The 14,563-nt window shown below is 30.1% G+C and overlaps 6 protein-coding genes across 6 annotated transcripts, besides 1 other annotated feature; 3 read left to right on the top strand and 3 right to left on the bottom strand.

Annotated features, from left to right (window-relative positions):
- Positions 1–673: 673 nt before the first annotated feature.
- Positions 674–1,441, top strand: TVAGG3_0507340 (myotrophin family; the record flags this gene model as incomplete). The annotated part of the gene is made up of 1 exon (XM_001324903.1): positions 674–1,441. The coding sequence occupies one exon, from the start codon at positions 674–676 to the stop codon at positions 1,439–1,441; it is 768 nt and encodes a 255-aa protein (XP_001324938.1).
- Positions 1,442–1,532: 91 nt separating this feature from the next.
- TVAGG3_0507330 (ribonuclease inhibitor domain-containing protein) lies at positions 1,533–2,492 on the bottom strand (the record flags this gene model as incomplete). Its single annotated transcript, XM_001324904.1, has 1 exon — positions 1,533–2,492. The coding sequence occupies one exon, from the start codon at positions 2,490–2,492 to the stop codon at positions 1,533–1,535; it is 960 nt and encodes a 319-aa protein (XP_001324939.1).
- Positions 2,493–3,049: 557 nt separating this feature from the next.
- Positions 3,050–4,487, top strand: TVAGG3_0507320 (mannosyl-oligosaccharide 1,2-alpha-mannosidase protein; the record flags this gene model as incomplete). Its single annotated transcript, XM_001324905.1, has 1 exon — positions 3,050–4,456. One exon carries the CDS (start codon positions 3,050–3,052, stop codon positions 4,454–4,456), a length of 1,407 nt encoding a protein of 468 aa, XP_001324940.1.
- A 578-nt stretch (positions 4,488–5,065) lies between these two features.
- Positions 5,066–5,087: a mobile genetic element.
- Positions 5,088–6,658: 1,571 nt separating this feature from the next.
- Positions 6,659–7,279, bottom strand: TVAGG3_0507300 (uncharacterized protein; the record flags this gene model as incomplete). The annotated part of the gene is made up of 1 exon (XM_001324906.1): positions 6,659–7,279. One exon carries the CDS (start codon positions 7,277–7,279, stop codon positions 6,659–6,661), a length of 621 nt encoding a protein of 206 aa, XP_001324941.1.
- Positions 7,280–7,858: 579 nt separating this feature from the next.
- TVAGG3_0507290 (UDP-glucose:glycoprotein glucosyltransferase family) lies at positions 7,859–11,441 on the bottom strand (the record flags this gene model as incomplete). Its single annotated transcript, XM_001324907.2, has 1 exon — positions 8,442–11,441. The coding sequence occupies one exon, from the start codon at positions 11,439–11,441 to the stop codon at positions 8,442–8,444; it is 3,000 nt and encodes a 999-aa protein (XP_001324942.1).
- Positions 11,442–11,655: 214 nt separating this feature from the next.
- On the top strand, positions 11,656–13,098 carry TVAGG3_0507280 (ATPase activity, coupled to transmembrane movement of substances; the record flags this gene model as incomplete). Its single annotated transcript, XM_001324908.2, has 1 exon — positions 12,445–12,996. One exon carries the CDS (start codon positions 12,445–12,447, stop codon positions 12,994–12,996), a length of 552 nt encoding a protein of 183 aa, XP_001324943.1.
- Positions 13,099–14,563: the final 1,465 nt, after the last annotated feature.

Here is a 14,563-nt window from a genome sequence, read left to right as displayed (position 1 = left end):
TTCTTCATTATGTAGCTCAGAACTGTAGCACTAAAATTTTTCCTAAACTATTACAAATTCTTATCTCCAAAGGTGCTGATATTAATGCAAAAGATTTTAATGGCTTCTCAATTTTCCAATCAGCGTTAGCAAACGATGATATTGAAGTGGTAAAAATACTTATTTCATATGGGATCGATATCAATGAAAAAAATGAATTCGGAATTGCCCCAATTCATTCAGCTTTTGTATTTAACAATATGCCCTTAGCAGTGCTTCGCATTTCACACGGTGCTGATATCAACATAACAGCTAAAGATGGGACCACTGCTCTTCATTTGGCAACTGAAAATCTAAATAAAGAGATGGCAGAATTTGCTATTATGTTAGGTAATGACGTTAATGCAAAAAATTCAGAAGGAAAAAGCCCTCTACATTATGCTGCGAGATCTAATTGCAAAGAATTAGTCGAGCTTCTTATTTTACATGGTGCCAATATTAATGAAAAAGATAATGATGGAATTACAGCTCTTCATAAAGCAGCTGGAAACAATTGCAAAGATTTAGTTGAACTCCTTATTTTATATGGAGCTAATATTAATGAAACAGATAAAAAGAATTCACCGCTCTTCATTATGCAGCAGGAAATAATTGCAAAGAGGCAGTGCATCTTCTTATTTTACACGGTTGTTATATGGATTTTGGTACTAAAAAAGATCAAGATAATATCAGTCGTTTCGACATTAATGCAAAAGATAAATATGGGAAAACACCTCTTCATTATGCTGCTTTGGCTGATTGCAAAGAAGTGATAGAGGATCTTATTTTTCATGGTGCCAATATTAATTCTAAAAACAATTTTGGAGAAACTCCTCTTCATTATGCGGCTTCTTCTAATAATAAAGAAATTATAGGGCTTCTTATTTTACATGGCGCCAATATTTATGAAAAAGATAATAATGGACTTACTGCTCTTCATATAACAGCTGAATATAATTCTAAGGAAGTAACCGAAATTCTTATTTTACATGGATCTAATATTAATGAAACAGATAAAAATGGGCGCACTGCTCTTCATCATGCGGCTGGCAAAAATTCTAGAGATGTTGTCGAAGTTCTTATTTTACATGGCTCGAATGTTGATGCAAAAGATAATATTGAAAGAAGCCCTCTTCATTATGCAGCTGCAGCGAAAGGTAGAGAAGCATCTGAAATTCTTATTTTAAATAATGCGGATGTAAATGCAAAAGATAAAGACAACATTTCAGTTCTTCATATTGCGGCTGCCTTAAATAGTCAAGAAATAGCAAGTTTTCTTATTTTACATGGTGCTGATGTGAAAGCAGAAGATAAAAATGGATATTGCCCTCTTTCATATGCAGCTGCAGCAAAAAGTAAAGAAATAGCAAATCTTATTATTTCGCACGCATATGGACCTAACTCGCGTGTTTGGTATAAATAAAAATTGCATTGTTAGCTAAATTCCTAATGGCTTATCACTAAAATTGTTTCAAAAAAATAAATTATTAAATAATAATAAAATAAACATGATTTTAAATATCATTAAAAGATTTCTTTTCTTCCAACTTCGCTATTTTAGACTCTACTGTATTCAAGAACTTGATAAATTCCTCAGCACCTTTTCCTACAACAAAAACGTTCTCATTATATTGAACAGCATCAACAGTATCACGTAAGTTCTTCAGTTGTTCACGTAATGCTGCATTTTCTTCGCGTAATTTCTGTAATTCCTGCCCTTCTGGAGATAAAGTAGGTTGTTTCTTTTTCGGTGAAGATTTCCTTGGAGATGATTTACTCGGTGATGCCTTTCTTTGTGAATCGTTTGTAGGAGCGTCTGCTTGCCCTTGATTCTTAAGAGCCTCGGCAATTCTATTTCGATCTTCTTGAGAAAATTCCACTTTGGAAACGTTAAACTCCTTAATGCCTTGATCTGATGTTCGCTTAGAGATAAACGTCAAGATCTTAGATGTAGCAGCAGGAGAAAGATTACAACGATGGAAAGTTACTGCTTTGATCCTATTTGGATCTAAGTAAGCTAAGATAGTATTAAGGCCACCATCACCAAGAGGAATATTCTGAAATACAATGCTTTCGAGATTTGAAGTTGAATAAGAAATTGCGAGCTCTGTAATTTGATCTTGAGTTAATGGTAAGGCATTTAATACTATTTCGTGAATGTTTGTGATTCTGCCTTCTTTTAATAAATATTGAATAAGTGTGACAATATTTTTAATGTAAGTTTTTTTGTGAGCAACGGCAATAGAGTTTGAAACTTCTGGAGGAAGTGCATTACCAGCTACTGCCTTTGATTCTGCTTTTTTAAGTTCTTCTGCTGAAAAACCGAGGGATACAATATTTTTAATTGCGAATTTTTGAAGAGTATTGAAGAAAGGACGATTTTCTTGCTTATTAATCTTAGATAAATCAAAGTGATATCTTCCTGGATCTTGAGAATTTCCAGATAATGCACGAAGAGTATCTCTATCAAGCATTCTCAAATTGACCGTTTATTTCATTTTTCAAAATTAAGAGATTGTTTTGTTGTATTTGTATTTCACTAACTTATTCAAAGTAATTTTCAACTCAAATTTCCTTCATAATACATAATCACATTCAAAACAGAGGCATTATCTGTTTTGCAATAAAATTATTTATCACACTGGTTGTGTGCGAGCCTTATTTGCATAACCAATGATATTCTCCTTATCAAATTCTAATTTATGATTGGAAATTTTTATAGAGCATATGGTAATAGAGTCTTTCTCTTCGAATTAAGCCAATAACTATGCTAGAATTCATTATCTATGAATTGTGCTGGATTTTTTATGAAATCATATCAATTTCGTTGAATGAATGCTTTTCTAGAGGTTTTTGTAAGAAATTAGTGCTATATAAGCATTAGTTTAGCTTAGTTATGATGAGTAATTTAAGAAACTGTAATTCAAATATAATATGATATTACCATAATGATAAGATGCCAAAGGATTAGAGGCTCAATTTAATATAGGTACCAAGCCGAAATGTTGAGAAATTGGCTCATTTTTGATAAATGAAAAAGAAACCATTTTACTCGCGAAAAATTTTCAGGAAGATTCTGAAATATATAGCATTAGGTATCTGCACAAGTTTAGTTACCATGACAATTATACTTTATTCACAGAATCCTGATGTTTTTGAAAGGTTATCGAATCTAATTCCATCTTCATCATCGATGAATACAAAACTTGATAAATCAAATCCCTCCGTTAATGTCCTAAAAACGATGATCAAGACGATGTTTAATAATTATTTCAGTATTTGTAAAAATTTTGACGAAATTTATACTAACAGGCGTAAATGTATTAATTCATATGGTATCAAAGCCTCACTTCTTGAATCCATTTCAACTTTATACCTACTTGGCTTAAAAGAAGAATATAATCAAGTTTTACAATTTTTGAAGACTAGTTACGATGTTTCCACTTTGAAATGGGTTAATGTGCACGAGTATTGGACTAGAGGTGTTGGATCCCTAATCGAATCTTATTTAATTACAAATAATAAATTATTTAAGAATTTAGCGATAAAAATGGCCGATCAAATGCTCAAATACCAAGAATCCGAATACCAGCAATGCTATATGTTTGACTTACAGAACGGAAACTGCAAGAAAAAAGCTTGGCTTAATGGAACTTCGATTTCTAACATAGTAGCTGGACTTCCTGAGTTACTAGCACTTTACGAGATTACCAAAGACAAAAAATACGTTGAAGCTGCCGATTCAATCTTTGGAAAAATTCCAATCCAAGATATTCAGCTTCATTCCTCATATGGAGAGGATGGATCAGGTGTTGGACCATTAGATCTTGATGGTTACAAGGTCAGTTTCCTATATAACATTGCTTTGGCGTTAACATTGAGAGATAATTCAGAAATAACATCATATTTAATGGAATGTGTATCATTCTTCCCATCTGAACTTAATACTGATTACTATGATGCATTTCCACTCCTTGATGTCGTTAAATACTTTGCATTTGCAGATATTCCAGTAATTCTTCCTCCGGAAGAGTCATTAGCTAGCAAAGTTATAGATGCATACATTGATCCAGAGTATCCGGCCTTTTCTCTCTCAGGAAAACTCTCAGGAACAACGGGATTCAACTTCGAATCAGCAGGACTTAGAGAGTTGGCGAGAACTTCAGTAACTGACCACGAATCTCTGAAAAGATTCATTAAAATCATAACTGAAGGATTGACAAGGACAAAGAGCCAGAAATCGCACTCATCTATAAGGAAGAGTTCGATTGGAAAGGCTTCTCTATCAAATTACCAGCCAAGCAACGTTTTCGGACAGTGGACGAATATTGGAGCACTCGCTGCAAGTGGAAACTTAAAGTACGTGAACATGTCAGCTTTCAACGAGAGAGGACACATAATCCGCTTGAAGATTCCTCAGAGAGTTCACAAAGAATAAGTTTTTTTAACGATTTTTTTTATTACGAATAAATTGTTTTTATGATTAATTTTTTTACTATTTTCTAATAAATGATTCCAGATTGTATCAATCATATGATTAAAAGTTTTACTATTTTCCACATTAATTAATAATAACATTGTATCAATTGAAATATGCATGAGTGGATTATAGTATAAGAGTGTTAAGTACTTTTTCAACATTAAGTTTGAGGAATATGATTTTGACAATTTGAAGTTTACAATTTGTAATGTGACTCTAACAGCATTTTAGAGTTGGAGCAGTTTTTTCTCAATATGAGATCCTTTTCTAGGCTCATATAATGTTTTTCGTACGATTTTGTGATATTGACGTCAATTTACATCATAAGTTTTCAAAATATTTCATATGATTTAATAATCCAACATGCATTTTATTGCTTTATTCATTTGTTGGTTGCATAATATTCAGGGCAATCTATTGATAATAGTTAATCATCGATAAAATAACTGTACTAATACTTGGACTTTTTGTAGCTCTGTTTTAATTTCATGTCTTGGAATTGCATGCTCATATAAAATATTAAATCTAAAAAGAACAATATCCTCTTAACAAGATAGAAAGTATTCATGAGAGAATGTCAGAAAGTGGTTTGTGCATGGGTAATATGGTAAATTATTATGGAATGTTTATTCTTAAATCATGTGGAAACTGCTATATCTTCTTTCAATATTTGATTATTTTAGCACCATTCTCTACTAGGAATTTGACAATTTCTATTGAATTTGCTTTGATTGCAAAGCAAAGAGGACACCTATTAACATCGAGAGAATTTCATATAACATTGAAAAACGTGGGATGATAGAGAATCATATTAAATATTGATAAATAGAAAATGAAAGAAAACAAAATTCATGTCAACCTTTATACGATTCTTAATTAGGAATTTGGCGATTTCGCTTGATTTACTTTTGGTTTCTACTTCAAGATGGAGTCCATTAATGTGTAGAGAATCATATTAAATAATGAATAATATGATGTGAAAGAGAATAAGTTTCATGTTAACATCTGCACCATGTTTAACTAAAAATTTGATAATTTTGATTGAATTCGCTTTGATTGCCATACTTAGAGGGCATCCATTAATATCTAGAGAATTTCATAATAAAATGATAAACATGAAAAGAAAGAGGTTGTTACAAAATAATTATAAATATCAAATGAATGAAAATACGAAAAGATAATGATAAATATGAAAAGAAAGAAAGTAATAAAAAACAATGACAAATATGATAAAAAAGAGAATCATATAAAACAATGATAAATATGATAAAAAAGAGAATCATATAAAACAATGATAAATATGATAAAAAAGAGAATCATATAAAACAATGATAAGCATGATAAGAAACATAATTCCATTAAACAATGATTAATAAGAAAAGAAAGATAATCACATAAAACAAAGAAAAATATGATAAGAAAAAGAATCATATAAAACTATGATAAATATGGAAAGAAAGAGAATCGAATAAAACAATGAGAAGTATTAAAAGAATAAGTATATTATAAAACAATGATAAATATGAAAAGAAAAAGAATCACGTACAACAAAGAAAAATATGAAAAGAAAAAGTATCTTATAAAATAAAGATACATTTGAAAAGTTAGAAAATCTCTTAAAACAAAGAAAAATATGATAAGAAAGGGAATTACATAAAATTATGTTATGATGTGATAAGAAAAGGTATAAATTTCAAGTTAACATCAGCACCATGTTCAACTAAGAATTTGACAATTTTGATTGAGTTCGCTTTGATTGCTATACTAAGAGGGCATACATTAATATTGAGAGAATCCAATGCAACAATGCTAAATATTAAAAGAAAGAATACTTTATAAAACATTGAAAAATATGAAAATATGGCGGATTTCATGAAACAATGAATAATGTAAAAAGAAGATGAATCCTTTAAAACAATGATAAATTTGAAAAGAAGGAAAATGTAACAAAACAGTGAAAAATATGAGCGAGAATCCTATAAAACAATGATAAATATGAAAATAAAGAGAATAAGTTTCATGTTAACATTTGCACCATGCTCAACTAAGAATTGGACAATTTCGAATGAATTTGTTTTGATTGCAATATTAAGAGGACATTCATTAATATTGAGAGAATTTCTTTAAATAATCATAAATTTGAAAAGAAAGAGAATATCATTAAACAATGATAAATCTGAAAAGAAAAATAATGTAAATATCATTGATATCTGCTCCATTAGAAATCAAAAACGAAGCAACATCATAGTTACCGAAATACATACATTCTGCTATTGAATTAGGAGAACGTCCAAAATATGATTTAAGGTACTCTCCAATTTCTAACTCATGACAACATAATTCCATATTATTCGTTTTTGCAAATGTGTTCTCTTTTTCTATCTTTTCCATAAAAATGTTTATGTTTCCTTCTATAACTGCATATTTTTCGAAATTTTCAAATTTCAAGCCATTGTAACATAATAGCATTGCTAATTTATAAGTTTCTGGTTTGATAATGCATGAAAATTCCTTTGATATATTTAAATATAATTCTGCAAATAATTTAATATCTTTAACACGAATATGTGAAAAATTACTAATCAAATAAAGTGCCATTTTGATAGATATTTTGTTATTTTTAATAAATTCTATAATTTGAGCAGAAATTTGTAAAATATTATTGGAATCGATACTCCAAATCAATTTTGAAGCTTGATTAGGGTATTTAAATACTTCAATTGTATCTGCATCTCTTAAATAATATTCGTTTTCATTTTTTAGTTGCTCTGAACTTGACATGATTTTAAAATTTTGGCATTTCTGACGCAAAGTTTATAAAAACAACAAATTGATGGAAGGGATAAGATATATGTTTCTATATGATAAATTATATATGCGAAATATACTAAAAAATTGTAAAAACAATACAAAATTTGAATATCTTTGCTACTTATCTAGCAGTTTGGATTATCTTTTCATCCAAAATGATTAACTGTAATAAATTCTATAATCCAATCATCCATTTGGAACAATCTAAATGATATTTAATTTCAAATATTCATTTTCCTTGAAAATAGGGAGGAAAAGCATCCAATTATAATAACAATATGAAAAATACTATAATAGTGATAATATTCATGGTTGATGTCGAAAGCCAGAGGAAGCAATCTACACGCCGATATATAAAATTTAACTCATCGTAAAAAATTTAACGCATTGAATTACTTAAAGAAGCTAATGCTAATGGAGTTCAAGCTGTGCCGATGGAAATCTCGATCTTGTTAGATATGTCATCAAATAGTGGAAAAAAAATATTTTGCGAGTTTTTTTGCACCTCATGTAAAACCCAAAATATTTAAAAATGATTATAAATGGTTGATTTTATTTAATGCATAAGAACTATATGGAAAGCTAGTGTTTCTGCATCATGATCACTATCGTCGACGCAAACATGTGTAACATTAACAGATATCTTTCCCTTGTTGATTGGTTGCTTTAACTTGTGTGTTCAATCTCTGCTTCTCAGGTGGGTTCATGTAGATCATATCAACAACGACGTTGTATTTCTTCTTTGCCTGGTCGATGAACTCCTGAACAGTGGCATCTCCCTTGATGTCCCATTTTGACCAGAGGTTGTACTCTTTTATGTTTTATCATCATTTAACAAGAATAGATGACATTTGTCTTTTCATAATTGACAAATAAATCCAAGTTTGGCAATCCGCATGTCATTGAGTAAACATCGAAGAACTTTTTTGGAATCAATTTGAATAAATAAAAAAAGAAATTGATGCTGAAGGGAACGGAAATAAAATCTAGGGCCCAAGAAAAATTTGAGGGAGGGCAACAATAAACAAGAAGAATTCCATGTGCTTATCTTTTCATTCTTTTAATTATGAAAGTTAATTACTATACATTTATTCAAACTGTGGAAAAATATTTTAAACAAATAAAATTAATTTCATAGATAATCTCTTGGAGCTGGATCTGAATCATATACTTGCCATACTCTTGATATAGCATTGTGATATTCCAATCCATTAGACAAACCTCTTTGGACACCAATTTCAGCTTCAACAATCAAAGATTGGACGTAAAATTGCATCAAAGTCATAATGTTATTTCCTCTCTTTCCATGCAATCCTCCTGCCTTTTGATGCATTCTTACAACATCAAACATGTAGTTTCCACCATTCATTTCGTGGAATTTATTGATATCTATAATAAAAGCAGCTCCTGAAATCAATGGTCTTCCATTTCTTCTGTTTATTTCCTTCTGTCTTTCCTTACTTAATTTCCTTGATGTTACAGAAGAAATAATCATTGCATTGTCTTTCATGTCGCTGTTGCAGACGTAATACAAGTCATCCAGCCATTGCACGTCATTATCGGATATGATAACATGCTTGACAGATGTTGGGAAAATGAGATTGGAAAAGATAAACTTTTGGAAAGGCCAAAGAGAAGGATCTTCCTTCCTATCCAAAAATCTTGGAACGAAATTAGGTAAAGGAATAAATGGATAATCTTCTGGTTTTTGCGTGAATACTGGTATCCTTAAACTCAATGCCGATCTCATTGAATTCAAGCCATAATTATGACTTGGATGCGGAGTTTTTGTTGTAATCAAAAAAGCTGTTTCATCAATATTCATCTTTGTTTTGTTTAAAACAGTTCTTGTTGGATAAATTCGATGGAATTCGAATCTGTCCATCTTAAATGATGAATAAACACCCGGAGCAGCGGGAATAATACAGAAACCATTAGACAAAACATAATACTGCTTATCTTTGACGTCAACAACGTTTCCTTGGCCTTTCAAAGCCAATCCTTCCGCAAACAAATTTGTAACAAGAAAAGAAGTTTCTCCAACTCTCGAAACACCAATAGATTCCGATGGATAAACAATCATATTAAAGTTATTTGCTTGTACAATGCAATCATCACTAGGAACAGTGTACATAAACCATAATGATTCACCAACAAAGTTTCCATTTGTTGTCGGCCAAACACAAGAATATTTAACTCCTCCAGCACCGTATTTTACGATTTTAGAAAGAGGAATAAATGTTTGTGGTGCAGAATCAGACAAAGGACTTTGTTCTACAATGAATTGGAGAGGATGTTCTTTGTTTATATCAATAATCGCGTTTTCAGGTTTAACATTAAATCTCCAAGCTTTCTTCACGTGATTATCTCCTCTCCAAAACAAAGCAAATGTTCTTTCAACCAATGAAGAAGTATTGAAATAAATCATATATGTTTTCTGTACTACCTTGCATGCGTAATCTATTTCATCATCTGTTAATTGTCTATCGAAAACAAATGGTGGAATAATTGTTGCTTTTTTAGAGTCAAGTCTAAAAACTTTTTTAACAACTTCAGGAATTTCTTCTTGATGAATAACAGCTGTTGCATTAACATTAGTATCATAACCATACGTTACGGCAACAGGTAATGTTTCATTGTTTTCATTTATTATCTTTTCCGACTTCAGAATTTTTTCAATTGCTTCAGAAATTTCAATGTGATTTGAATCATCAAATTCAAAAACAAAACGTTCGTCATTCAAATTCAGAGGTGGATACATTCCTTTAATATAGATACTATTGTTACTTAAGAACTCATCCACGTTGTCATTCATTTTGAAAATACCTGCTTTTGCGAATTTCTTTAATTCATTGATTTGTCCTTCCAATTCATCCAAAAACGTCATCATGAAAGGTTTTTGAGAGATGAAAACATTATTTATAAGTGCAGTTGATTGAGTAATGTTCATCTCTTGTGTATAATTATATATCTTATGAACAGCATGTACAGCGGCATCATCATCTTTGAGTTTCAACACATCTTTATATTTGTCATTTGGTGTTGTCTTTTTATAAGCTTTTTCTGGTTTCATTCCGTTCATTATGTCGAAGATAAAGTCAACACAGTTTCTTGATGACACTGTGAAAGCAACATGATAGAAAGCAGTTACGATTTGGAGTTGTTTTGTGTCATTTAAGTTTCTAACCGTTGGATGAATTTTCAACAAATAATTTTCTGATTTCTTTTCAAGGTCGAAGGCCAAACGAAGCATTCCGAGACTCTCTGGATCATCAAGGAATATGATCATGTTGATTTCAACCATTTTCTTTGGAGTATTCATGAAATTCGAATTTGATGAGAAATCAAAATTTTCTCTTTTTGGTTTATTATAATGTTTCGATGCAGGATCATATAATGTAGATGAAGCATCACTTGGAGGAGCTCTGGCATATGTACGAACATATTTATTGTAATAACTCATCGTTGAATGTCGAGAAAACTGTTCATCTGTTAATCCTAAGTTTTGACTGATTCTTTTCATTTTATATTCTTGTACCATGGCGGAACTGATGTCTAACTCGTTGATACTGATCTGTCTACCATTGAGAAGTATATAAGATGTACCTGTATTGAACTTTTTCTTCTTCATTTCTTCACGAAGTAAAACATCTTCTGGAATATCATTGATTATAGGAGCGTATATGGAAAAATTGGCTGAAACTTCTGTTAAAAAGTTTAGTTTATCAATCGGCGAATCGAATTTATTTAATGCTGACATATATTTGAAATGAAAGTTAGTTGAGTCAGGAAGAGTCTTTGAATTATTATGATAGACACCATAAAAGGGTAATTTCACTTTTCGATTGAGCTTTCGTTGATTACAAACAGCACTTGGATTAAAATATTTTGTTCTTAGTAAATAATTTAGCATTCCAAGTTCATATTCAGGAATTGTATCGTTTAATACATTTATTATTGTATCAATTGATTGCTTTTCGACACTTTGGATCTTTTTCAATGCTGTTTCTTTGAATTCTGGAAGAACTTGATTGATAAACTCAATTGCTTCGTCAGAAGAATACGTATCTGGCCAATTTCCTTCCAAAACAACATTTGATAAGACGAAAAGGCCAAATATGAAATAAAGCATTATCAAGAAATAATGAAAATTTATAGATAATTGGTTGTTTCGTCACATAACAATTACATATATTAATCACTCAAAGATTCTTGTTTATTACTCTCAATTTGATTTGATTCAGAAATATCGAAATTAAATCTGCATACTTAAAAATGTTTTATGTTGTCTTTCTATTTTTTGCATTAATTTGAAATTCTGTTCAAATTTTTTATAAAAAGGAAAAGATGTGGAAGTTTTTTGAGGTAGCTTATTCGATCTTCTATCGAAGATTACTGATATATCGAGGAAATATGGTATATATCATTTCTATAACTCTCTTTTCAATCTTCCTATCTTTAATTCTTGATATTTTTAGTGTTATTGCTTCCTCTTCTCATCCCGCTTCAACAACAAAATTAATTCTCAATAAACCAACAGAAATCGGTATTGGCTTAATCAAAGACGATTCATGCGCTAATTCGGTTTGTTTTCCCGAAATTCTCGAAATATTGAAAGAAATCATCAAAGATGATACAGGGGTTAATCCAAAAGTAGTATATTTTTCAAATATGTCTGAAGTTAATCGCTACGAGGAAAAATTGTGGAAAGAAGAAAATTTCGATAGATCAAAGTTACTATTATTTGCTTACAATATTAATGCAAGTTCAAACTTTTCAAGTGGAGAAATAAACATTGTTCACCATCAATTTCCAATTGTTATGAAATTGTATAATTCAGTTTCTGATACAATGACATTAATACAAAGAGCCATAATTCAATATACAGGCAATACTTCTATGACAGTTAGTTCTTATTCAAAAGAAGATGTTAGTGAATTTGTTTCGGAAGCCAAAGTTATCCCCTTACTATTAGGAATAACGATTATGTGTTTCCCATCGATATACTTTTCAAAGTGTGATATCTTTTCTCCACGTAGACCTTATTTACTTTTGTATCGAATGAATTTATTTGCTTATTGGATCGGAACTTACATTGCTGATGTTATTTTTGTGATTCCTTACGTTGTTATTACATGATTGAATCTAAAATCATTGTTTTGGATGAACCAACATCTGTTCTTGATCCAATTAGCAGAAGAAAAGTTCATAATCTAATTAACATGTACAAAGGTGCCAAGACATTCATATTGTGTACACATATTATTGATGAAGTTGATGGTCTTTGCGATGAGATTGCTGTGATGATTGATGGATGTATTCATACAATTGGAAGTCCATCTTATTTGAGTAATAAATTCGGTCAAGAATGGAAGTTTGACTTGATTTTAACCAATAAGCAGCCAGAAACAATGGAAATTGCTGAGAAATTCATTGAAATGAATATAAAGAATGCAAAACTACTCATCAAACACCAGAGTTCTATTATTTACACTGTTCCTTCGAATGAAATCACTCTTTCAGAATTGTTTGCAAAATTAAACATTTTGAAGAATGAACAGAAAGTTCTTCAATACTACACTTGTACATCAAGTACAATTGAAAATGTATTCACAAAGTTAGTAGATGAGTCACATAAATTTATTACAGAAGAATTTAATGAATTGTCTTATGATGTTGGTAACTAATTATATTTGTTTTTTATTTGTTTAAGGATACCCTTACGTGTCAGATTTTTTGCGCATACGAAGAAGTCATGCTAGACATGAGCTATAAACCTGAAATTTTAGCAACATATTTAAAACTTTTTAAACTACAATACACTTTAATATTCAAGAACAAAAATATTCTTTTTAGAAATTACATAATTATTTTATGTGAAATCTATATAAAAACATATTTTGCGAGCGTAACTTTTTTCTTTATAAGCACCTTATATGACTGATAAACTGTGAAGGCACATAATTGTTAATTCATAGAGTTGATATGTTTCCAAAATTGAGAGGAAATTTGAAAATTGAATACCCTTTCAATTCAATTTTCAAAAGATATCAGCTCCTTCAATAATTGAAGGACGATTTTGATCATTTGCTCTTAAAACAAGTATGCCATGGAGAAAAAAGTTACGCTCGCAAATCTGAAATATAACTATCATATAAAAAAATTAAATTTCTAATTTTTTACTCTATAGATATTATTGGCCACTTGTGTAATGCATAAAAGTTTATGTCATATGCATACATTTGGAAGTATGGGAGACGAGGGAAATTACTTCTATGAGGCACTAGGATTTTTAAAAATTTCTCTATCGGACTCACCATTCAATTTCTCGAAAATTAAAAAAAATCAATAATAGCTAAAATGTATTATGCATAACAAATTTTAATGTTACACGGTATTTTTTGAACTTCATGACATGAATTTTCTTTATATTATTTTTTTTTTTTTGGATTTTCTATGATTTATGCGATAGGCTGGAACAACATTGTAAGTGCAATGATATCATTTATAGAGAAATCTAAAACTTCAGCATTCAGAACTCGCAACCACAAAAATATTCATTTGCTAAGTAAGTAAAGTTGATTAAGTTCGACACTTAGCTTTTATACGTAAAACCAAGTGTGTATTGTTATTTCTTGTTAAATTATTGAGAAAAAAAAATTGTAAGAGAAACGATACTGATTATTGAAATAATATTGAGGGTAGCTGCAGATTTCTTCATTAACATGCCGGAAATTTGTTAATCTTGGTTTTCTATCATAAAATCTGTCGAAGAATCTAAAAACGGAGATATGAAATAGAGATCATGTAAATCTAGAGTATCCTGTCAGAAAAATAGACTAAGCATGTAACCCTTTTTTGGTCATAAACACTTTTTACCACTTAGTCATACAGATGATCATTAAATTTAAACGAGCACTTTTTGTCAGAATTTATTCTTTTACAAAGACAGAAGATTTTAGTATTATTTAATATTAGTGCTGTAGCAAAATTCAAAAAACGGTGAAAATTCAGTGAATTTGTGAATTCACATTTTTTTCGACATTTTTCTTGATATATCCATGCACATTAAGAACACAGCGTTGATACGCTTAAAAAGCATATTTCATATGAAATTGTTAAAGAAATAAACAATTTATATAAAAATTGCACTTATGGGCAGTTTAGATATATAATTTATATATAACATATATACAAATCCATAGACAAAGTGCAATAACTACAATGTTGTAGAAAATTACAGCAGAAATACTG

This window comes from Trichomonas vaginalis, chromosome II (genome assembly GCF_026262505.1).
Source record: "Trichomonas vaginalis G3 chromosome II, whole genome shotgun sequence".
In the NCBI taxonomy this organism is placed as follows: Eukaryota; Parabasalia; order Trichomonadida; family Trichomonadidae; genus Trichomonas; species Trichomonas vaginalis.
Note: the sequence above shows the minus strand (reverse complement) of the source record. Positions and strands in the feature narration are given on the sequence as shown.